General features: G+C 43.2%; 1 protein-coding gene across 5 annotated transcripts in view; it reads right to left on the bottom strand.

Annotated features, from left to right (window-relative positions):
* The window catches only part of FGGY (FGGY carbohydrate kinase domain containing), a 417,013-nt gene that overhangs the window by 176,957 nt on the left and 216,046 nt on the right, over nucleotides 1-24,010 (bottom strand). For all 5 annotated transcript variants that reach the window (XM_023515082.1, XM_012807209.2, XM_023515085.1 and 2 more), the window contains exon 8: nucleotides 1,983-2,086. In XM_023515082.1, the coding sequence (XP_023370850.1) occupies nucleotides 1,983-2,086 (104 nt within the window). The remainder of the gene's footprint in view (nucleotides 1-1,982; nucleotides 2,087-24,010) is intronic.

The raw sequence follows: 24,010 nt of genomic DNA, 5'->3' as shown, positions 1-24,010 counted from the left end.
GTTCAAACCTGCATCGGCATGATGCAAAAGCCGCGCTCTCCATCCCTGCTGGGTTCATGATTGGCATGCAATGTGCTCTGAGGCACTGAGGAGGACAAGCCTTGAATCAGAGCTAGATTTGAATTCTTTACTCTAGAACTTTCACATCTTTGTGACCTTGAGAAAACTGCTAGGCTTTCTGTGGCTTAGTCTCCTAATTTGCAAAATGGATGTGGTAGGGCAAGCCAGCATCACCCACGCCCAGAGACAGTTAGGCTGAGAAGTAGGGCATCTTAGTCACAACCTGGTTCATTCAGGTTGGCTGCTGCTCGGAAATCTGAGTTTGAGTGGGATAAAAAAATGCCTGAAATTCAAACTTCATAGGAGAAGGCAGATTAGATGCCTCCCTGTAAAACTCAGAGATAATTTAGATCCATATTCAGTGAAGACAAACCAATAAGGAAAACAAGGGCTGGCTCCCTGTTGGGGCACTTCCCTCTTAAAGAGGCCCCATGGCTCTGTAGATCTATCCCACTGGGTGGCAGCTGGCCTGAAAACAGGGCAGCTGAGCTGAAGAAATAAGATTTATAAACATAGGCTCCATGTAAGCATCTGTGCAGAGCCCAGAGAAACAAACAAAAGGAAATATAATTCCTTAAAGTCTAGCACTAACTGTGCCCCTCCCTGCAGACCCCTCCCAGGTGAATGGGTGGGTCTCCTTCCTGCCCCACAGCACTGCTAGTTATCAAGGGCAAATCCTTGTGCTGACCACAGTGAAACCCTTGATCTGGCCTCATTTAATCCTCAGCACACTGTGAGGCAGATACTATCAATCTCCACATTCTGAGGGAAAGAATCTGAGGCCCAGAGAGTTCAAGCACCTAGCCCTAGGGGCCATACTTGTGGGACTAGAGTAAGCATGATTGGAAACCCATCAGGCTGGCTCCACTCTCTTTACGGAACAGGATGTACGAGCACCTCACAGTAGGCTCAGCATATAACAGACACTTAGGTCAGGAGTTCAGTTTGAATTTGTACTTGGGGGCCTCTTGGTATATTGTAATACCCGTGATCAATCTAGCTCATCAGTGGGAGAGCCTATGCCATCCTTATATCCTCGGGGTTTAACACAGCCCCAACACAAGAGCAGGAATCAGTAAATGTATTAATATTCACTCAACCATAATATCTTCCAGTAAAACAGGCTCAGGAGTCCCTATAGCTACTAAATGGCTTTATATCATTTCCTCCTTAGCTGCATTCATTCTGCCCTGGGCTATATCTTCCTCTAATCTCTGCTCATCTCTCCACTCCTCCCCCACACCCCTCTCTATTTCACTCATCTGGGAAAAATCCAAAAAGTCGTCCATCTAAGTTTAACAGAGTAATGACTTTTAAATAAAAATATGGTAGAAATGGGTACTTATCGGAATGGAATGCTTTCAGACTCATGCATTTAAAGAAGATATAAATTTTAGGGCAGGCACTAAATTTTAACTGCAATCTGGGAGAAAGCCTTCCCACTAATTCATGGAGAAAAATTAACAAAGTGAAAATTGCTTATCAGTGTTCTTTTGAAGTCATGATATGCAGCCTGATTCTATAGATCATCAGGACGCTCCCAGGGAGATGGATTTATATTGATTGAGAGAGAACTCAGTGGTCAAAGAAAATAGATATTCCTTTACAGAAGAGACCCAGCTGCCCATTAGGGGTGTGCCAGGCTGGGGGCACTGGGCTTAGACATCTCTGGGTCCAATTTCACCCCTCGTGCCTGGGCTCTCTGGCCAGGGTGACCTCAAAGGCAGACTCATCATTTTAAGAATGTGGCCCCTGGAAAAAGGATGCAGCAAATGTAAGCACAGCTACTAAGGGAGCGCGGGGCCTCTGCTAGACAGAGTGGAGGGGGCAGGAGGGGCAGGAGGGGTAGGCAGTGGAGGGGGTGGAAGAGCCAGCAGCTCACCCCATGTGGGCAGCTTTGTCTCTGTGCCTGGCAGACTCACCCCCATGTGACAAGAAGATGTTCCACAGATGACAGCCAGCCGTGACGTCACAGGCTGTCCCTCACAGACGAGGCCGTGCCCTCTCACATCTGCCCCAATCACTCCTGTGAGAAAGGAAAAAAAAAATCCTCCTTAAAAAATATCTTTTTAGAAAAAAGAAAGCTAAAAACAAACATAAAAATCCTCTTTTTTTTATGGCCGACAACACGGGAGAAGAGTCCCCTGTGTAGGCCAGGCTCAAACGGAAACCAAAAGAGCCTCCTTGCCTGTCACAGGAGAGCTGGGAAACCTGTCCGGGTTGGCTTTACTCTGCTCCTTGTCCAGCATCCAATGTTGAAATAACAATGGTAACTGTGATTACCACAATGAAAGCAGCGGACATCACTTATTTTATAGCTCACTAAATAGCAGACACTGTATATTCCCATGGATGGTCTCATTCTAGATGAGCACTATCGAGGAGCTGTCATTAACACCACTGACATCAGACACTAGGGTCTGCACAGCGTGAGTGACTCGCACAGGACCCCACGGCATCTGCTCTAACACCTCACAGCTCAATCTAAAGGCAGAAGCAAAGGACCTGCTTAGTGACTGAGTCTTTGTGGCCTCTCTAGGTCCCCATCCTTTCTACTGCTTATCACAGAACTCCAAGTGTAGAGGAAAGAGTGACAGGGGGGTCAGTGCTGGGGAAAGAATGCCGTGTAGTGGAGTTTCCCATTAATGGCAGAAACACTGGCTTCTTCATAGATTGTATTCCCCGATGCCTGCTGGGCAAGTGAAGTCACAAAAGTGATGACAGAGCAAGGAAGACTGCTCAGAGCTTGGAGTTGGCCTTCATTTATTCAAATATGCAAGTAGCACTTTCTATGCATAAAACAATATACCAGGTGTGATGCAGGAGCCGCCAACATGCAGAATGATAACAGGAGGCAGCAAGTGAAAGGTGCTTAGGCAGGGCGCAGAGACGGGACGCAGGAGAGAACTGCTCCTCTGACCACATCAGACAACGCAATGCCCCTTCCGCCTTCCATTTCCCATACCTGATGCTCCCCCCTTTAAAGTCCCCCCATCTTTCTAAGACAGAAAGGCATCACCCTGGCATCACAGCTCACAACCTCAAACTCTTGGGTTCAAGAAAGCCTCCTGCATCAGCCTCCCGAGTAGTTGGGACAATGGGTGCCCACTACAACACCTGGCTAATTTTTCTATTTTTTAGTAGAGATGGGGTCTTGCTTTGCTCAGGCTGGTCCCAAACTCCTGAGCTTAGGCAACCCACAGCCTCAGCCTCCCGAGTGCTGGGATTAGAGGGGTGAGCCCCAGGCCCTTTGTGTTTACTCTTCCCTCTGCCCGGATGCCATTCCCCAACCTCTCCACCAGGCCAACTCCTACCTATTCCTGACTCAGAAGTTACTTCCTCAGACAGAGCTGTGAAATGGTCTCACGCATTGGACTTCCCCAGCACAGAAGTCATTTTGCAACATCACGCGCCATCTTCCTCCTTCTCTGCAATAAAAGGTGTGAGGAGCTGCACTCAGCAGCTCCGCACCTACCACAGATGCCAGCGTGGGGCTGTGAGGAGGAAGAAGACAAGGTCCTGCTCCCAGGATGGCCACGGTTCAGAGAGAACCCGAAAGGTGGCATCTCCACGCAGGGGATCAGCACCGGACAGGAGGAAGCACAGGGGCCAAGAGGGCAGCTGAGAAAGGTTTCCTGATGAGTTCAGTCTCACCTGACCTCTGCAGAAGTTAGCCAGGCAAACAGCACAGGGGGATTGTCTTGTCAGGCTGTGAAGGCACCAGCCACTCAGCATCAGGCCTTTCTGGAACGTGGGCAAGATGCCCAGGCAGGCTTCTTACTACTTTCTAGGTTTCTGTAACAGCCTTCCAGGCTCTTCCATTGCTTTTTACAAACTCTACCTTCTGGGGCACAGCAGCTCACAGTCCTTGAGGCCCAGCAGCAGGGGGAAGTAAGACTCTTCCAAACTTTCTGTGTGGGTTATTGCAGGAGTCAGAAAGCAGGCAGCACAATCTGAGACTCCAGCTTGCAAGAGTCATTGGTCTTAGCAGATTTAGAGCAAGTCCCCTGTTCTGCTCAGGATCATGGGACTGACCCCGCAAAGCACAATCCCCAGACTCCAAGTCAGCTAAGGCTGGCCCTGCTGGGGCACCTGAGGGCTGGAGGCCACAGGAAATCCCCTCACACCCCAGGTAGCACCTCCGGCTACTTCCTCTTTGTGACTTCAGCTCTGTTGACAGGCCACCACGGCCCCAGCAACTGCTGGTGTCCACTGCCTTCAGACTACAGGGACACACCTGTCTCCTCTGTCCCTCCACTGTGGGGTGCTAGTCGCTTCCCTTTTGTATCTCTCGCTGGTGTCACAGGGAAGGTAACCAGCTCCTCCAGCATCTGCCGCTACATTTTTGTGTGTTAATGTCCCTGCGCTGTAAACACTTACAGGGGTTTATGTTTCTCTGGATGGGCCGAGTGACACAGTCCCCATTCAGTGCACAAAGGCTTGTGCACAGGAGCAAACCTTAGTTGTGAGCCAATTTTAACTGAGCTCTCTCTGTACATGCCTCATTTACTCTAAGAGCAACCTGACGTGATTAGCACCATTGTCAGCCTCCTTTTACAGACGAGGAGACTGCAGCTAAGACGTGAGCTGTGACTTGGGCAGGGCATGCCGCCCACGAGAGGAGCAGGCCTGTGACTCACTTTTAGGTAATCTGATCCCAAAGAGCTCCTTCTGAGCCACGAGACTCACAGTATTTTCTACAAGATAAAAACCCACTAGCCAGGCAGGCAGTGTTTACTTATCTGTACATCTCAAAATACTGGGTTTTAAATATATCATCTGGAGATTCTTGACAGAAAAGGGGTTGGCCACTCCTGGGCCATAGTGTTATAAATAAATTCAAAGAATTCCCGGGAATGACCCTCATTTATTTATTTATTAACCCACATTTATTGTTTCCTCACATATAAAATACAAGAAAAGTTAATCATATGGGGTCATTCAATCCTGAAAGGGGGTTAAAAATGGGGAAAAAGAAATTTATAGGGAATATTTCTTTGTTTTTTCTTTGGTTAACAGATTCATTATTATTTTTAGGGTTAGAACCTGAGAATTGGTATAATAAGAAAAGAATGAAATGTTGGAGACAGAAAGACCTGCTATAAAATGAGAGGAAAAAAAAGCATCAGATGGCCAATCTGATATTGAGGAAATGTTTAAAAATGGATGGTAGCTCTGTCACCAACATCACCAACACCATCACCACCACCACCATCACCTTCACCGTTATCAACACCATCTGTCTCTCTCTAGAGACAACTGCGTTCTTTCTGCCTTTCTAACAAAAATATCAGACATCTACGATAGGCTGGGTACTGTGCTAAGCTCTTTAAATGTTCACTTGCTTAATCTTACAACATCCCCAAAAGGTAAAATTCTTTCCTCCCTTCAAAACATGAGGAAATGAGGGATCAGAGTGTTCAGGTAACTTGCTCAAGGTCATGGGCAGGTAAGAAGCAGTGCTGGTACTTGACCTTGTTCTTCGGACTCCCAAGCCCATGTTCTTTCCATACTCCCCCCACTTTATGATCTCATGACTGTCTTATATTAATATAAAACAAACATATTTGGACATGTCAGTTCACCATGGAACACAGAGAGGATCATGTGCTAAGAATTAGAAAATCATCTTGAGTTGTAGCCTTGATTTTGCCATAAATGACCTAAAAATTTAAGCTGGATCCATCATCCCCACAATGAGAAGACTGCATTGGAAATGGAGGTCCTTCCTTGACCATTCTCCATATAAAATACACACAGTGCTTCTTCTAAGATAAGGTGCCTCTTTGCCTGGAAATATGACAGCAAGAAGTTTCTCCCCAGACTTGAGGTCCTGAGGAGACTTAGATAACCACCAACCGGGCTGGCACAGCACGGCTAAGAGGGAGGTTTTACCCAGTTTCCCCTTGAAAGAGGCTTTCTTACACTCTGCCTGCCATCCACCCCCATCCACAGCAGTGCACAGCCGATGCTCACTGCCAGCGTGAGCGAGTGAGAGCCGGCCCATCTCATTTCACCTTTGGACCCACAGCTTTGATGGACTGTCCTTGAGAAAAGAGGCCCAAGGACAAGCAGGAAAAAATGAGAAAAGGTGGAGAGGCTTTGTCCTTTCTGAAACACATTTCGCAATCCTCAGAGGCTATAAGGCCTGCACACATGCATCAGGAAACAATTCCCAGACGAGACTTGGGACACTGCAGCCCTCGGTGCTCCTGGGCCTCAAGTTTATTCTGAAATCCTTAGAATGTTTAAGGGGAAAATAGCAGCTGAAGAAATAGGCACACAAAAAAATAGTGACATAATCAACTGAGCTGCCCCTGAAATTTGCACAATGCCCAGTTGGTGGTAGTTGTTCAATATGTTTTTTTGTTGAATGAAAAAACAAATAGCAGAAAAACTAGCTTACTGGTTCAATGAATTCTGGTCCTCAGATTTGATATTCCCACCCCTCAACATACATGTACAATTCATATCAAACAGCATGTTTAAAAACAAAATTTACAAAAAGAAAAATTCAAACTCATGAACAGCTCTTTTATTTAACGCTCTATGCTCACCTTCCTCTCCCCCATCCAAACAGTCATCCCTTCATTCAGACATTTATTGCAAACCTTTCATACTTATGTAAGAGAAAAAAAGAGACTTTGCAAATGTTATGATGAAGAGTATGGTATCCTGTAATTTTACCAAGCTACAGCTGTTTTGAAAATGTTAAAGGGTTATACAGAAGAAAAACATCCTAAGTTCTGGCACTTCTGTTATAATTATGTCCCACTTTACAGCCATATAAAGTGCTTTATAGCTTGCAAAGTATCCTCAAGCACTGTGCGGTGTGATTTAGTCTTTAGAAGAATCTCATGATATGTGCACTTTATTTCTAGTTTACAGTTGAAGAAATGAAATTTCAGAAAGGTAAAGCAATTTAATCAAGTTTATTTACCCCTTCAGGCAGAAACTGGGCTCAAACTAGGATTTCCATCTCCTAATCTGATGTGTTGTCCTACTGGTATTGTGGTGGGCGCCTGTAGTCCCAGCTACTTGGGAGGCTGAGGCAAGAGAATCGCTTAAGACCAAGAGGTTGCTGTGAGCTGTGATGCCACGGCAATCTACCCAGGGCTTAAGATTGTCTCAAAAAAAAAAAAACAAGAAAAGAAAAGATTCTTTTAAAATAACAACCTCAGACACCTTCTCTGAAGGCAAAATAAAAAAGACAAGAAGGGCTTTGAACAAATCACTTAACTGTATTAACTTGAGATTCTTGATTCTGATGAGCTGCTTTGACAAAGCTGGCTAAGTGGCATGAGGAGTGGGCTGGGCAGAGGCTCTCCAGAGGTTGCCAGCCCACTGTAAGCTCTGGGAAGGGCAAGAATCACACCAAAGGCCTTGGCTCTGCAGAGAATCTAACGCTAACTTACACAGAAGCAGGTGCCGAGTTCTAACATTTTAACCAACACCCACTTATGTTATAATACGGAACATAATCTACTGGGCTAGCATTATAGCTCAGTGCTTAAAAATGAGAACTAGTTCACTATATGACTTTGGTTAAGTTTCTTATCTTCTTTATACCTCGATTTCCACATATGTGCCATCTACAAATAGTACCTTCCTCATGGGGGTATTATGAGGATTACATATGCCAGTATAGGGAAAGTGCTTAGACTGGTACTGCCCAACTACAGAACAGTGTATGACGATGGAAATGTCCCTCATTTACACTGAGTGTCAGCCACACGTGGCAACCGAGCACTGGAAATGTGGCCGGTGCACCTGAGGACTGAATTTTCCATTTTATTCAAATTTAGTCAAAAATTTTATTAAGACAGAGTCTCACTCTGTGCCCCAGGCTAGAGTGCTGTGGCCTCAGCCTCATGCACTGTAACCTCAAACACCTGAGCTCAAGGGATCCTCCTGTTTCAGCCTCCTAGAGTGCCAGGATTACAGGTGGGAGCCACCGTGCCCAATTTTAATTAATTTAAATAAACTAGAGGATACTGTACCGAATGATGCAGGTTAGAGCATGCCTAACACCATATGAACCTATCTTTTTATTTTTTTATTGTTATTTCTATTATTATTATTTTATCTATTTATTCAGACTTAGGCTTACTCATATGCCCTTTATCTCTTAGAAGCTCAGTTTCTGGATTTGAAAAATTTGGCTAATACTTACCTACAAAATTGCTGTGGGGATTGAGTGAGATGTAGGCAGAACCCAGTTGTACTGGATAGATGGGAACTGGTCCATCCAAGACCTGCGGAAGTGCCTGATACAGGCAGGACTCCACGGGGGCCTTTTCTGTTTATTCCTGCATGTGCCTTGCTGGTCCCTGTCCCTGCTCATCTGCTCACACTGCTCCCTCTAAGTTGTTCTTTCCACCAGTGCCCCTCACCCAGACAGTCTGCCTGGGGAACAGGACTCTGTTCTGAAGACACAGCTGTAGCATCAGAAGCTCTTTCCAACCATGTCCTCCCCCCACCCTCAAGCAGCCCTGCAGAACCAACCAGGCCTCCTTCCTTTGTACCCGACTCCTAACATTACACAGATTCTATCATTGTATCTGTAATTTATGTGTGTTTGCACGGACTATGCAAATCACTCTCTCTACTAGACCACCAGCAAGCAGAGGCAAGTCCTTACACTGGGAGGACTCAGTGATTTCGGTTGCTGCAGGTAAGTGAACGGAAGGATGTGGGTGGCATGAGACAGACACCATATGAAGCGTGAGACATTTTCGATGACAGCAGCACATTTAATCATGGACAAATACTCTATGTCTTAAATATGGACAAAGGTGAAAATTACTGAAGAGTTTTGAGCAACAGCTCATAAGTAATAGTAAAATTACCAGAGCCTCACAACATTTATTTAAAAACCACGAGTAAAGACTATGGGTTTTAAGTGATTGCTTCATGCTTGACACTTTGCAAATATTATCTTATGTGATTCTTTCAGTGACTTTGTGAGGTAGTTATTATCTCATGTTTTACAAATAGGGAAAATGAGACTATAGTTTTTCTACTGGCTTGTCCAAGGTTCCCCACTGCTAGAGTGCCACGGGATGTATCCCTCCTAGGTCTGCCTGACTCTAACTTTGACGGAAACTAGCTCCTTTCTTTTCAAATACTTACAAGAAATGCATGTATTCATGCATAGCCAAACTCAGATCTCTCTCGGGATTCAGTGTCATAATGTCACTAAAGCAAGCCCACAGGATTAACATCAAGACTAACAGATGAAAGGGAGCAACACGACTGAAAGACTTCTGTAATTCTGGTGTTTGATGAAGCATCACTGTGACTTTGAAAAAAATGTCGTCTAGAATTAACCCAACCTAAATCCTGAAGTAGGTTTACCTTACAGAAAAAACTCCTGTATTTTAAGTTGACACATTATATAGCTTGACACTACTCCCATCTGCTCCCCCATCCTCCCACCTTCCCCAGAGCCAGATGTTAGAGAAGGTCTCTGCTGGAATGGGACACAGATAGACATTTACCAGGTATCTAAACTAGTTAGGGCACAATAGGTTAGCAGGGGTGTCCAAACTATAGCTTGCGGGCCCCATGCTGGTTATTTGAGGCCTGCTTTGCTTATCTGTGGTGTTGGATATCTAGAAAAGTATGCACAGACCTTTTTTGTTTTGTTTCGTTTTTTTTCTCATCAGCTTTCATTAGTGTTTGTGTATTTAATGTGTGGCCCAAGACAATTCTTATTCCTCTAATTTGCAGCAGAGAAGAAAAAAGGTTGGACACCCTTGATATAAAGCAATGGCTCTGGAATAACACTGCTGATTTCAAGTCTAGTAAGTTGGCCAATTCACTTAACTGTCCTGTGCCTCAATTTCCTGATCTGTAAATTGGACTGATGATAATAGCTCACAGAGCTATTATCAAGATTAACTAAACAGAACCATACCTGGGACATCATTCTCTCAGTATATTTTCACCATAATTACTCTTGCTACTGACAACTTTTGGTCGTCAGTGTTGAGAGCAAGGCTTAGCCTAACAGTTCACTTGCCTTCAGCATGGTGTGGCTTTGCCAGAGTTATCTGGGTTTACTCAGATGGACTGGATCATCTGTTTACTATCCTTGAGTGTACAGCCAATGACAGAATATGAGGAGCCCAGGGGAACAAAGAAAATGAGGTACCAGGTCGGAGGCAAGATGCAAGTTTGCATTTTAAACATTATTGAGCATAACTTTAAAGCTGGGTATTCCTAAAAGCCCTAATTACACATCATGCCGTGCACACAGCATCTCAACCTACGACAGCGCTCACTCCTCTGCCTTCAGGCCATACCCTTCCATGACATGCACCAATCAGAACCCAGTGTAAGAGCCTGGGGGCAGGGCCAGAGAACAGAACAGACTCTCAGACACCTGGGGTCTCACTCCTCTGGTCCTCCTTCCTACCCAGAAAGATCAGATCTCAAAGGCAGGCGAACATGTAATAACTTGGAAATATGAGAATACTAACAAAATCCACAATGAAGACAAAGAAAACACCTGATTTCAGAAATTCCTTCCTTCCTAACCCCAGCACAGCCTCTGGATTGCTTAAACATTGTCAACTATGACTTCATAAAAAGACTGTTTTCCCTTGCAGACATGGCATGCTAAAGTGTCAGGCTGAAATCCAAGCCAAACAGCCAAGTTAACTCACAAAATTTACTTATTTTGTGGAAAAAACAAAACACAAAATTAAGAGAACTGGCCTAAGCACCACAAAAGTATCTTATGGAGTAAATTCTTAAATTTGAATAAATTTAAAACTGTGACTCTGAGTCACACAGTTGCATTCTAATATTTTATATCAGCAGCCATTTATTAATAATTTATTGCCAGCCCCTATGTTGTTAGGTGCTAAAAATGTAAAGATGAATGTTGTTTCCTTTTAGTCTAGTAGGGTGGGGAGACACACAGGTAGATATTTATAAGACAGTAGGAACCACCAGTGACTAGACCTGAATCAGACTAGTGGAGGTGTGGGACACCAGGCCTGTCCTGTCCTGGATGGTCAGAGGGCTCCTACAGCCAGTGGGGCCCCAGGCCTGTCCTGTCCTGGATGGTCAGGGGTCACCTATAGCCAGGAGGCAAGTGCAGCCAGTCACTGAGGAAGGGGTGCAGGAGGACAGGCACTTCAATGCACCTTTAAACAAAAGGGACAGTGATGCAAATGTACAGAGAGAGCAATGTCCAGATGATGCAAGGTCGCCGGGCTCCATCTCCGTTGAGGGCATAAATCCCTGGGTCTGAGGCCAGCCAGCTCTGTGCCTGATTCCCAGCTCCACGAGAAGCCTGCTCTGCAACCTTTGCTAAGCCAACTTGCTTCTTCTAGCCTCAGTTTTCTCAGCTGGAAGGTGAGAATGATGGTGTCCGCTTTAAGGGTCACTATTTCTAGTGTTAGCACTTGATGGAGTTCAGGACATGCTACCCCCCAAAATAAGACATGTTAGCACATGGACTATGTTAATTTGAAAATATCTGAGAAAACCACAGAAGCAGGAGGGTCACTCTCACCTTCCCCTCACCCTTCTTCCCTAAAGAAAGTCATTAAACCAAGGAAGCATTTTTCTAACCTTTCCCTGAAGCAGGTCACATGACCCTCCTGTGACAGGGGCCCTCTCTAGACTAGAAGGAAAGGAACCCCTTATCTCTGCAGATGAAGGACCACAGCGATGAGTCTGAACAAACAGGCCTTCTCCATGTCCCCCAGTTGATCCCCACCAGGGCCTGCCCCTTTGCCCTATCTTATCTCTCTGTGTCTGACCACTTTTCATCAAACTGAACGTAGAATCACTGCAGGTCTTCATTGTTCTGTGAAGGCTCCCAAGTCACATAAAACATTAAATACACGTGTATGCTTTTCTCTAGTGTATGTTTTGTTAGAAGGGCCTCAGCTAAGAACTTCAGACGGGTAGAAGTTTCTCTCCTTCTCTCCATTCTGTAAGCCCAGTGCCCCAGGAATTCCTCTCAGCTCTAGAGCAGCCGTCCACCCCATGTGTAAGGCCAGAAGCCTTGTGCCGGGGATAGAGGAACTGCTAAATAAATGCTAGGGTCCAGTTTCTCCTGGGGAAAGCAGAACTTGGCTGCCCTAGATGAATATTTTCATTTATTAAATGAGCTGAAGGTTCCTTGAAGGTGGAGCAAGGAACCAGAAGCCCAAATGATCCTCTCTAAGACACAGAATGAACCAGTGAGGTGCTTTAGGAAAACCTAAAAAAGGAGGGACAGGGGACATTCAAACTAATAAGGTCTTACATTTCAGGAAAAAAAGATCTTAATTAGCAGGTTAGCTCTCCTCTGATTCCAACCTCTGATGCCATGCTCAGCACCGCCTCCCTTAGTATGAGTTTCAGTTCTATTAAAAACTTCCAGAAGTTTTGTTGGGGTTAGTTGAACATTGACAGATTCTTCAAAGCTTGGCATTCACTCCAAGAGCCAAAACCAGGCCAAGTTTCTATCAGGCGAGGGTTTCCCTTGGGTAGGGTCACGGGGCTCTATCATACCTAGACGCTTTCATCTACTCTTGCCCCAGGCTTCAAACAATAAGGAGACCAAAGAAAACAAAAGTATTCCCAAAGCTGGATCTTAATTCTACTCCCTCCCCTGCCACTGCCATTCCTGGGAGACTGGGAGTGGGAGTGTAAAGTGACCCCCCCCACCGGATTAGAGTCACACCAGAGAGCTCAGAGGATTAAAGGACACGCAGAACAGCTGGACAGAAAAAACAAAACAAAACAAAACCCTGTGTGAGATAAAGGGCCCAGAGTGGTAACACAATGAATGACACACGGCCGAAACAGCCTCAAAGAGAACAACAGCTGAGGCAAATAAGTGGTGTGGAGGCTGAGGGCAAAAATGAATTACAGAAAACCCCACAGGGAGCGCATGACAGGTTCCGGCCCCTCCGGTTGAAAGGGCATCTCTGCTTCAGCAGAGATCAAGAGTCCCTTCTGTCTCAGTACCTGCCCTGACCCCTGCCCACCTCCTCGGGACAGCGGCCTCACCCAGGCTTTGCTCCCCTCTCTGTGCCTGTCCTTGTGAAGGGAGCCTGCTAGAATGAGCTCCCTGGCTTAGAAGGAGACATTATCAGATACCAGCCCTTGCTCCCAGGGCCTCAGGCACATGAGCTGAGTTCTGTGAGCCTCTGATATCTCACCTGTAAAAGGGAAACTATGATTTGAAACTAAAAGTGTGAAAATGCAATCTTGTTTTGAGAGAATAGTCCCATCACAGGTTTGGGCCTGATGAACATTCTCTCGTAGGCCTCAATAAACATTTACTGAACATGACTCCACATAGAGCCCTATGCCTAGCACCTCAGGGGGAATAATACTTAGAAAAACATAATCACTGTCCTCAAAGAGCTTATGGTCTCTGCAGAGCCAAGGACACGGCAGGGGCAGACTAATAATAATGTCTTCTGCAGAAGCCTAAACAAGAATTCTGGTAGGAGGAAGTAATGCCCACCATTTGGGACCAACAAGGCTTCTTTACTGAGGCCCTCTTTCCCCTGACCTCATAATCAGAGGGATCTCGTCCACCGCTGTGGTCACTGACTCTGGGTCCTGCCACAGAAATGCTTTTGCTCTTTTTATCATCATCATTGTCATCGCCTTCATGATCACAACTAATACTCGAGTAATACTTACCCATGCCAGGTACCACTCCAAGTGCTGTAGGTGAATTAACTTGTGTAATCCTCCCAACTGCTATTGTGATGCCCATTTTGGAAATTAAAACTTAGATTTAGCACTTTAAGTAACTGGCCCATGATCACAAAGGGAGAGTGTGATGGCTCAGAATATGACTCCAGAAATTATGTTTTCTCAACCATTAGGCTGTTGGAATAGTGCTACACATATTCTTGTACAGGTTTTTCAGTATACACAAGTACACATTCTGTTGAATATATGCTAGATTTCTAAATTATTTTCTACTTTTCATCTGCTATTTCTCCTTCTAAATGCTATATTCCAAAGGAAAACATTTTAAAATGATTTTTGAAATAACAATTAATCCATCATCTCACAGCACCTCCAGGCAAAGCCAGCATGGGTCCCCACCTGAGTTCTGTTTCCTTGTGAGTTCCTCAGAGCAGTGACTCCCTGGGCTACCTTCAGGCAAGACAAGAACCACTTGCCAGGTCTTCCTGTTCTGGGTCGGCCTAGCGGCACCTGGTATGCATTCAGCAGGCACAGTTCCCTCAAGCTACTGGTCCTCCACCCATCCTGCCATCTGCTGTCAACCTGCAGTCCAAATTCCTGCCAGCCAGCAGGTGCTCCCCCCTTCCCTGACTTCCAACCTCTTTCTTATGAGGCCATGTGGCCTTAGGCAGAGGTGTAAAGGGCTCAGAGCCCCTGGTTAAACGTACAGAGACGCTCTCCATATTAACATTCACCGGGAAAGCCATCACTGATTGTCTCCTGTCAGCACAGGAGGCTGGAATTCTTCCTATTGTTTAAGGGGAAGTTCACTGTTAAAATACCAAAGAAAGAAAAAAGATCTGTTCCCAGCTTTATCACTAACATGGACTGTGCACTGAAAAAGGAGCTTTGAACACAAGCTCTCCCTTTCCTGATGACTCACAGTTATTAGTACAAGGTGGGGGTAGAAACTAACACTTATGAAGCCCCCAATACAGGCCCATGCGCATGTCAAGTTAGGAGTCACTCCCTTGAGCCTGGAGACTGCTGGTTTCACGCCGCCAACCCCCTCCTCGATGGGCCTTTTACACCACTCCCCTCCCACCATTCCTCCTAGCCAGATTATTTTACACTCAGCATCCAGCTCAGGGTTGCATGGTGCCTTTGATATTCTTAGTGAACTTTTATCAATGAGGTAAATCCTGCTTACAAAGCTACATGTTTTAAATCTATACATGACAGTTTAGTGAATTCTCACAAAGTAAACATACCTATCCAGATCAAGAAATAAACCCCTTCATGCTTTTTTCCCAACATCACTCCCCACCGAGGATAAACGCTAGGCAGATGTGTAGACCACAGTATTTCCCAATTTTCAGTTTTTAAACCATTATATTTTCTTTGTGCCAGCCACTGTGGCCCATGTCTGTGAGAGTCAACCATGCTGCTGCATGTAAGACATGGCACACTTAGTGCTGTATAATCTTTCATGGCACGAATATTCCAAACATTTATTTATTTGCTTTACTACTAATGGGAATTTGGGGGTTTGTTTCAAGTTTTTGACCATTACAAATAATGGCATTATGTATACATTCTTGCATCCTTTTATTGGTACACATAGGTCCCCACTTCTGTTGGATACATGCTTGAGGTTGCTGAAGCATATACTGTAGAGGAAATTGCCAAACTCTTTCCCAAAGTGTGGTACCGATTCGTACTTCCACAGCAATTCTTGAGCATTTCAGGTGGTTATATCCCTATCAACAGTTGGTATTATCATTCTTTTAAATTTTAGCCAAGTTAGTGGGTATGGAGTAATACCATAGTGTGGGTTTTAATTTAAAGACTTTCCTTATGACTAATGAACCTGAAAAACTTTTCATCTTTTATTTTTCATGTGTACATCCTCTTTTCTGCAAAGCCATTCAAGTATAGCACAACGGTGCTCTTCTTACTAGTCTGTAGGAACTCTGTAAGCACTATGGATACAAGTCCCTTATAATAACATTGAAGCTATTTTCTCCCACTTTCTGGCTTCCATTTTCACTCTCTTATAGCACCATCCGATAAAAAGAAGTTCCTTATCTTAACATAGTTTACCCATCTGTTTCGCATGGTTGTGCTTATATTGATGTCTATTTAAGAAACACCAGATCATGACGATCTTTGTCTTTTAGAAACTTTGTTTTGCATTTCATATTTAAGTCTATAATCCATTTGCAATCTATTTTTACGTATGTATGCAGCAAGGACCAAAATTCAATTTTTGTCATATTGATGCTATCCAATGAGTACGATTTCACGGAGGAAGCTGTCCTTTCCCCACAGCTCTGCAGAGCCATCTTTGTCATAAAGTAACTGTACATGTTGGTTTCTGGGGACTCCCTTAATTTGTTTTCCTCTGATTTGTCTGTCCTTGCCCCAATACCAGTATTAATTACTTTAGTTCTGATTATCTGTCAGGATGAAATCCCCCCAACTTTGTTTTTCAAGAGTATCTTATTATTGAGCATTTCCATACAAGTTTTAGAGTGATTGCCAATTTCTATCCCCTCCAAAACAAATTTGCTGGAATTATGAATTGGACTCCTTTCAATCTACAGAATGACTTGGGGAGAACTTTCCTGTTGATAATCTTGAGTCTTCCAATCAGTGGACATCACATACTTCTCCATTTCTTTAGTATGACTTCTTTAGTTTCTCTCAATACTGTTTTAGGATCTTTTCACATACATGTCTTTCACATCTTTATTAAGATGTGTCACATCTGAATATTTTGATATTACTATAAATCATGCTACTTAATTTTTTTTCCTAAATGGTTGCTGCTGGTTTATAGAAATAAAATTGAATTTTTATTGAGGTTTTGCAATAGCAACCTTACTCAATTACTCACTAATTTTAATATCTTCTGTATGGATTATTTTGTTATTTTGTATGTATATCAGTGGCAATCTATGATATAGTGTTAGTTTTCTTTTTTCTGATCTTCATATTTCCAATTTGTTTTTCTTGACTTGCGACACTGGCTATGCACTCCATGGAAGAGAAGTGATGAGGGTTGGAACATTTTCAGTGTTTTACTATTAAGTACGATACTTGCATTAGGCTTTTTTCTTTGCAGACATCCTTAATCAGAATAAGAAAATTTCTTTCTACTCCTAGTTTGTCAAGGTTTTTAAAAAATTCATGATTATGTGTTGAATTTTATCACCGGCCCTTTTAAAACTATTATGTGTATTAACATAATCACATAATTTTCTCTTGTATTCTTTTAATATGGAATTACATTAATTGATTTTTCAATTGAGTTCTTCTACCAGTTTTAGAAAATTTTTGGTCATTATATCTTCAAATACAGCTTCCACATATGGTTTATTACCTAAGTTATATAAAGCCCTGCTTGGAACCTGTCTCTTGCTTAAGACCACCTCTGATGACTTGGCAGTACCTGCAGCGCAGGAAAGGAAGCACCAATTTGTCGACACGGGAGTCAAGCACTCCCCGTCTGTCTCCACCTATTTGATCTGTGCAGTCTCATATTCCAGGAATCCTTTATGGATGTCACAGGTGTCAGCCAAATTGAAATGCTGACCATTTCCCAACCACACCTCAGTGCTTTCACCTCTGGCATCCTCTCCATCCAGAATACTCTGCCTTCCTTCCTTCCAGTGGAGAAGGCACCTATTATGCCAGACTCTGTTGAAAGAGCACTCCTTCCCACTTCCCTGCAGGACCATGGCAGCTGGCATCTAGGGTTCTCATTGCCAGTTACGAGACGGTGAGCGAGCGGCTGCAGCGGGTGTGAGCATTACACATGTAGACTCTCCAGCACGTTCTGTCACACTGAGGTCCCTCAGGAAGATCAGCACCTTTGTCTTTTCTTTGCCTTATTGTTTCCACTGAAAGCGACTTAACATTATTTTTTAATTTCTATAGAACTTAGTCCACATTTCCCAGTTTCTTTGCACTGCTATATTTGCCACAGTAATGTCAACCCATTCATTCGTGCATGTGTTCATTCATTCGCTGAACTGAGAGACGAGGCCCAAAGCTAGAGAGATGGATATGACCAGATTCTATCGCCCACAAGAAGCCCACAGTGTAAGTGGGGCAACAGCAGTGCAATCATCTACTCAGTGCTTCAATGTTATCCATGTGTTACGTCTCTAATGACAGAGCCATGCACATGGAGAAAGAATTATTAGGCCACACGCATTAGGCTGCACAGTAACACATGCGTATTACACCCAGTAAAGCAGACAGCATAGGAATTCTTTGGAAGAGCCACACTATTCTGCTGTACTTAATACTTTCACAAGCTCTAATTGTGTGGGTTTTTCTTTACAACTTTCAGCTGTGAGAGTCATTGCTCATGAAGACACGTAAAGTTTTTACTCATATTACCGATACTTGGAGGCGATTCCCCATTCAGGGTTTCACAGTGGTTAAGTCCTATGGTTGATACACTTCTGACTTTCTAGACTACATTCAGCCCAGGAACCTGCAGCAATACAGATTATCAGGACAACACGCTGACTTTAAACAAAATAGCTTTTGCTTTCCCTAGACCTGCGCATTCGTTCAAAGACTTTCCATGTCTTCAGGTTTTAGAACATGGAAAAAAACACCTACAGTTATTTTGTTCATAGTGGCTTGTGTGAAGCTACATAAAGGTAAGAGGGCGAGAGCTACGTCAGACGTCCAGGTACTCTCTCTCCTACCTCACTGGCTGCCCGGGTCTCAGCAAATCTCCTTTGTGTCTTTCCAGGGGATAGCAAGAAAGTACATGGCATAAAGCTTGCTGTCCACATTAGGTGACATCTAGGTAAACCTTTAGTAGGGCCCAGTTTCTACTAAGTATAACAGACCAGGAAAATCTCTTTATTGTACTGGTTTTTTTTTTTTTGAAGTTTTTGGCCGGGGCTAGGTTTGAACCTGCTACTTCCAGCATACGGGGCTGACACCCTACTCCTTTGAGCCATAGGTGCTGCCCTATTGCACTGGTTTTAAAACAAGGATTCAGCTTTGTTCTTTTCAAACAATATATAAATAACTTTTGACTGTAACCAACTTCAGGCTGCCATCTTGCTATCCTCTTAAGGTACCACTGGAGAAGTCCATAGGCTGATGTAGGGGTTACATATGATGTAGTATTTAGGAGCCTTAAATCCAACAGTCAGAATCTGCAGTAGGGGTGGTAATAGGGACCCTGAAATACGCAATCTAACTGGGACCTTGGGTGGTTACATGTAGTCAAGTTTGAAAACCACCACCAAGAGTAAATAAGGATAGAAACTAGGCATCAGATTTTTTAAAAAGCCTATTAAATCATTCTAAGATTAAATAGAAATATTCCTATCTTTGGTTATCCTTACTATGAATTCAATTTCCTATGGATGACTGGAAGTAATCTAAATAATTTATATTCTCATGTTGCTCCTTCATACATTTTCCACTCCTGTCTCTGGTAAGCAGCAATTTCTAACTAAAATAGGAACAGAGGGAAGTTACGTAGGAAAATCTGTCATAATTACCAACAAAATAAAGAGGGAACATTTAGAAGAGTGGGCACGGAAACCCTGTAGGACTCTGGAAGAGCATTCACCAGCTCACACAACAGTGAATACACGCAGCTCCCTGAGTTACAAACATCCAACTGGCATCCAACTCTCACATATGAACTGAGGCTACTACAGTATGTTTCCTAGTTACAAACATCCAACTGGCATCCAACTCCCACTTACGAGCACAGGTTATTATGGGTAACAGGTAAATGTATCTGTTTCCACTTACATATATGTTTGTGACTTGCAAAATGCCTGTACAAGTAAACTTTGTGCATGTTCTGCTTGGATTTGAAAACTGAAGAAGAGATAATGGGGTGAAGAGAAAGGAGCAAAGGTAAAATTCCCCTCCCCTCAGACAGTGGAGACGGTGGTGGTGGCAGTGGGGAGATGGGAATGAGTCCGAGAGGGGAAAACTTGACATGATCCACCGCCCGGCCTAGCAGATGAGAAACAGAGATGTAGAAATACAGATGGCAGAGCAGCCGTGACACACGTGACCCTGTGGGCCGGCCAGGAGCTGCTGCAAAGGCACAGAGCAAGCACTGCGGGGCAGGTCTTCTCTGACCCCCCCACAGCCTGGAAAATAAATATTTGCTGCATTTCCTGCTAAGTGAGGTTTTGCTCTAAGCTGAAAAAGAGGTAGTATCTTTCTTTGGAGTTCTGTTAGTATTAAAAGCCACAGCTGCCCTCTCAAAGGCACATCCTTGGTGTGGAATGGTTTGCATACATTTCACATCAAAAAAATAGGGCTGAGGAAGCTATTTGGATAGATAGGGTTGATTCAAATTAATCCCAGCATCCAACTTCTTTGGCTTGGAAGTGAAGGCCTTTTACATTTGAGCTTCCAGCCTGGAATAGTTGAGGCTTGTTGCATACAGTGTGTTTATTTGGTTTCTACTTTTTGCCTTCACAAAATAAAAAAGACTTAAAATTTAATAACAATAACAATGTTTAGGATAAGGACTAGGGAAAAAAACCTTGCAAAGAATAAACAAAGATAAATACATTCAGAAAAGAAATCAGACAATTGCTACAACAAAATATTGAGCAATAATAATAATATGCAAAGAAAGTAACATTCACATTGTCAAATAAGAGTATGTCTATTATAGAATGCTTTGACTCTGAGGTTCAGTATGGAGTCATCAGTTAACAACTTATTATTTTTTTCCAAAGTCTAAAAAAACAGACAACTAATATTTATAAATAAAAGATAATTTCTGCTAAAATTGAAGCAAAAACAAATGTTATGTGAAACTTGGATGGGGGAATGATGAAATAACTGATGCTTTATAAAAATTTTATGGGAGCAACACTCAAAAGGAGTCCAAAGTTTGCAAATGGACAGCTCATTTTAAGAAGAGAGGAGACAATGTAAATGGTGAATCATTCAGTGGCGGATCATCCACTTTAGTTTGTGAGGAGAAAAATTCATCATGCCTATACCCTAATTGAAGAGGACCAATGATTAACAAAAGAAATAGCAAATACCACAGAAATCTCACCCAGTTCAGCTTACACAATTGTGACCAAAAAATTAAAGTTGAGCATACTTCCATGCTGTGGGTGCCAGAAGAGTTGTGCCTAGATCAGCTCCAGACAAGAAGAGATGATTCAAAAGGAATTTTAAACAAGTGGGATCAAGCTCCTGGAACATTCATTCAAAGAAAAACCATGGCTTCACCAGTACCATCCTGAAGACAAAGCACAATCAAAGCAATGGCTACCAAGAGCCGGGTGTGGTCCAGTCAAAGGAAAAATGTACCAGTCAAGAACAAAGGTCACAGCAACAGTGTTTTTGGATGCTCAAGGCATTTTGCTTCTTAACTTTCTGGTGGGCCAAAGAACAATAACATCTTATTTTGAGAGTGTTTTGAGAAAGGAAGCAAAGCTTCCCCAGGAAAGTTCACCAAAGGTTACTTCTCAACCAAGACAAGGCTCCTGCTCTCATCAAATAAGGGCACTTTTGTGAGTGTTTCCATGGGAAATAATTAGGCATCCACTTTACAGTCATGATTTAACTCCTTCTGACTTCTTTTTGTTTCCTGATTGTAAAAAAAATCTGTAAAGGGCACCCATTTTTCTTCAGTTAATAATGTAAAAGAGATTGCATTGACAGGGTTAAATTTTAAGACCCTTAGTTCTTTAGGGATGGACTACATGGCTGGTAACACTGCCTACAAAAGTGTTTTGACCTTGATGAAGGTTGTATTGAGAATGCTTATGTTATTTTATCTTTTAATTCAATTTTCCTCCCAACTATTTCAAGTCCTCATATACATATATGAATAGACATACGAACACATATATGCATATATATACACACGTACACATACATACAAAATATACAAACATATAAAACAGACACAGCACAGATACAAACATACATACCAGACATACATGTAAGTCCACACAAAAATATAAACACATATATACATAGGTTCATGTGTATATACACAAATGCACACTTTACACACATGTGCACATGTATATGCATACACACGAATGCACACATATCCCATACATGTACACATGTAATACACACATGCATAAGTACTACATCCATGCACACAGAAATAAACACCTATGAAGAACACCCATAGAAGAGCACACACATACACAGCTATATACACACACAGAGCTATGCACACATACGATGCATATATCATCTCCATACACATACACATATGTATGTTTGTATGGGAGTTTACCCACTCTCCCAGGAGGATAGAGTCTCCATAAGACTAGGAACTTGGCTTTGTTTACCACTGTATCTAATGCACCTACAAAGAAGACAAGACCTATCTGTTAAATGAAGAAAAGAATCCTTGAGTTTCTCTTTCCCACTGCTGTTATTCACAATTTAAATTTACTGGGGTCATATTAATCATAGCTAAACAACATACATAGTATGGCCGGGAACTGTTCTAAATGCTTTACAGACATAAGCTGTTAAGTTCATTATTCCCATTTCACAGGTGGGGAAACTGAAGCATGAAGTGACATGTGACTTCCCAAGGGCACAAGGACAGCCAGGGGAAGCAACAATTGAATCAGTTACGTGTTCTTAACTATTGTGCTGTGTTACCTTAAGATTTAAAATGTTCACTGTCTTCAGAAACCCAAATCCTTACATCAGAGTCACACAACAGAGCACAGAAAAAGATTAGAATGACAGGAAGGTGGCAGGAGGGAGGTGCAGTCAAATGATATAACTGGAGATTGTGGTTTTTCCCTCCTCCAGAAATTCTCCTTGTTAGTTTCTCTAGATAGCCACACTGCCTGCAGAGTGTACTCAGGCAGTCCTCAAGATGCTGAGTATGGGGAAATTTGTAAAAAAATTTTCTTTTTGCTTTTTACAATGTCTTACATGAATGCATGGTTAAGAGAAAATTAAAAACTAGTAAACAAACCAGGCCCATGGAGAGGTAACAAGAGAGCAGCCGGCAACATAGACGGGAGGCTGGAGCTGGGCGGCAACAGTGGAAGACGTGCGTTTTCCCACCGGCGGCTGCTGATGTGCCAGGCCCAAAGTCAACATCAGCGCTCCGAGACGGCACATGGACGAGAGGCACCATGCACTGAGTTTCTGTGCCATGAAAAACAGCGGGCCTGATCCTGCTCTTGCGGCCAGTGACGCAAGTGCAATCTTAGACTCTGGGCCTCCAAACAAACACTTCTCCAGTAGTCTTCTACCTTTTGAACTTGGAGCTGGAAGTCCTCCTAACAGGTGGCTGGCAATGTCAGAACCTGAGGCTGAGTTATTCTGTGAGTTTTTTGTTTTTGTTCCCATGTTTGGCAATGCAAAACAACAGTTCATTTTCTCAGCCATATACAAAATAATGAGAAAGTAAGTAGAACCTTCGGGTCCAAAATTCCCTCTGAACACCAGATAAGGTTCTGGAACTGATGAGAGAATCAGAGATTTGCTTAAAGTCAGGGGTTCTGCACAGAGGAACTTATATTGGATCAAGACCCTCTGCTCCATAGCCAGGCATTGTGGTGCAGGCGCCTGTAGTCCCAGCTACTTGGGAAGCTGAGGCAAGAGGATTGTTTGAGCCCAAGAGTTTGGGGTTACTGTGAGCTATGACACCACAGCACTCGTCACTCTACGAGGGGGACAAAGTGGGACTGTCTCAAAAAAAAAAAAAGACCCTCTGCTCCAGTTCCCAGGTGGGACATATTCCCTTGTTTAATGTAAAACCTGCAGCACAGCAGATGTGGAGAGGTGGCAGGGCACACAGAGGGTAAGTCTTGCAGCCAACCTTTCCTGGTCCTGGAAACTTAGGTAAATCCCTTCACCTCTTGAAGTGTCAGTTTTCTCAATCATTAAAGGGAGGTAAAAATCCCTTTCTCGCTTCTGGGAAGGTGGTTTGATGGCACCTCCCTTTGGCAAGTCACTACACAAATGAGACTTAATACCAGCATTAATTAACAAAATTAATCAACAAAATTAACATCAACATTAATATTATTGATCTCTCTACCACAGAGTCAAAAATAGATGTTTATTCCATTCTTACTCTGTTCTAATACAATGGGCCTCATTCCCCACAGATGATGGAATATTCACTTTTCCATTCAGGGCTTCAACTTTCTCATCTGTGAGATGAATCTAGAAACACACCTACCCAGAAGAATGTTAAACACTAATAGAAGCTCTATCTTCAGATACGGATATAAATTTGCATTGGTGTAATTAAAGGCTAAGGAAAGCCAGG

Source organism: Otolemur garnettii, unplaced genomic scaffold (assembly GCF_000181295.1).
Source record: "Otolemur garnettii isolate 467f Iridium unplaced genomic scaffold, OtoGar3 scaffold00066, whole genome shotgun sequence".
NCBI lineage: Eukaryota > Metazoa > Chordata > Mammalia > Primates > Galagidae > Otolemur > Otolemur garnettii.
The sequence above is the reverse complement of the archived record's forward strand: the minus strand, read 5'-3'. Positions and strand labels throughout refer to the sequence as shown.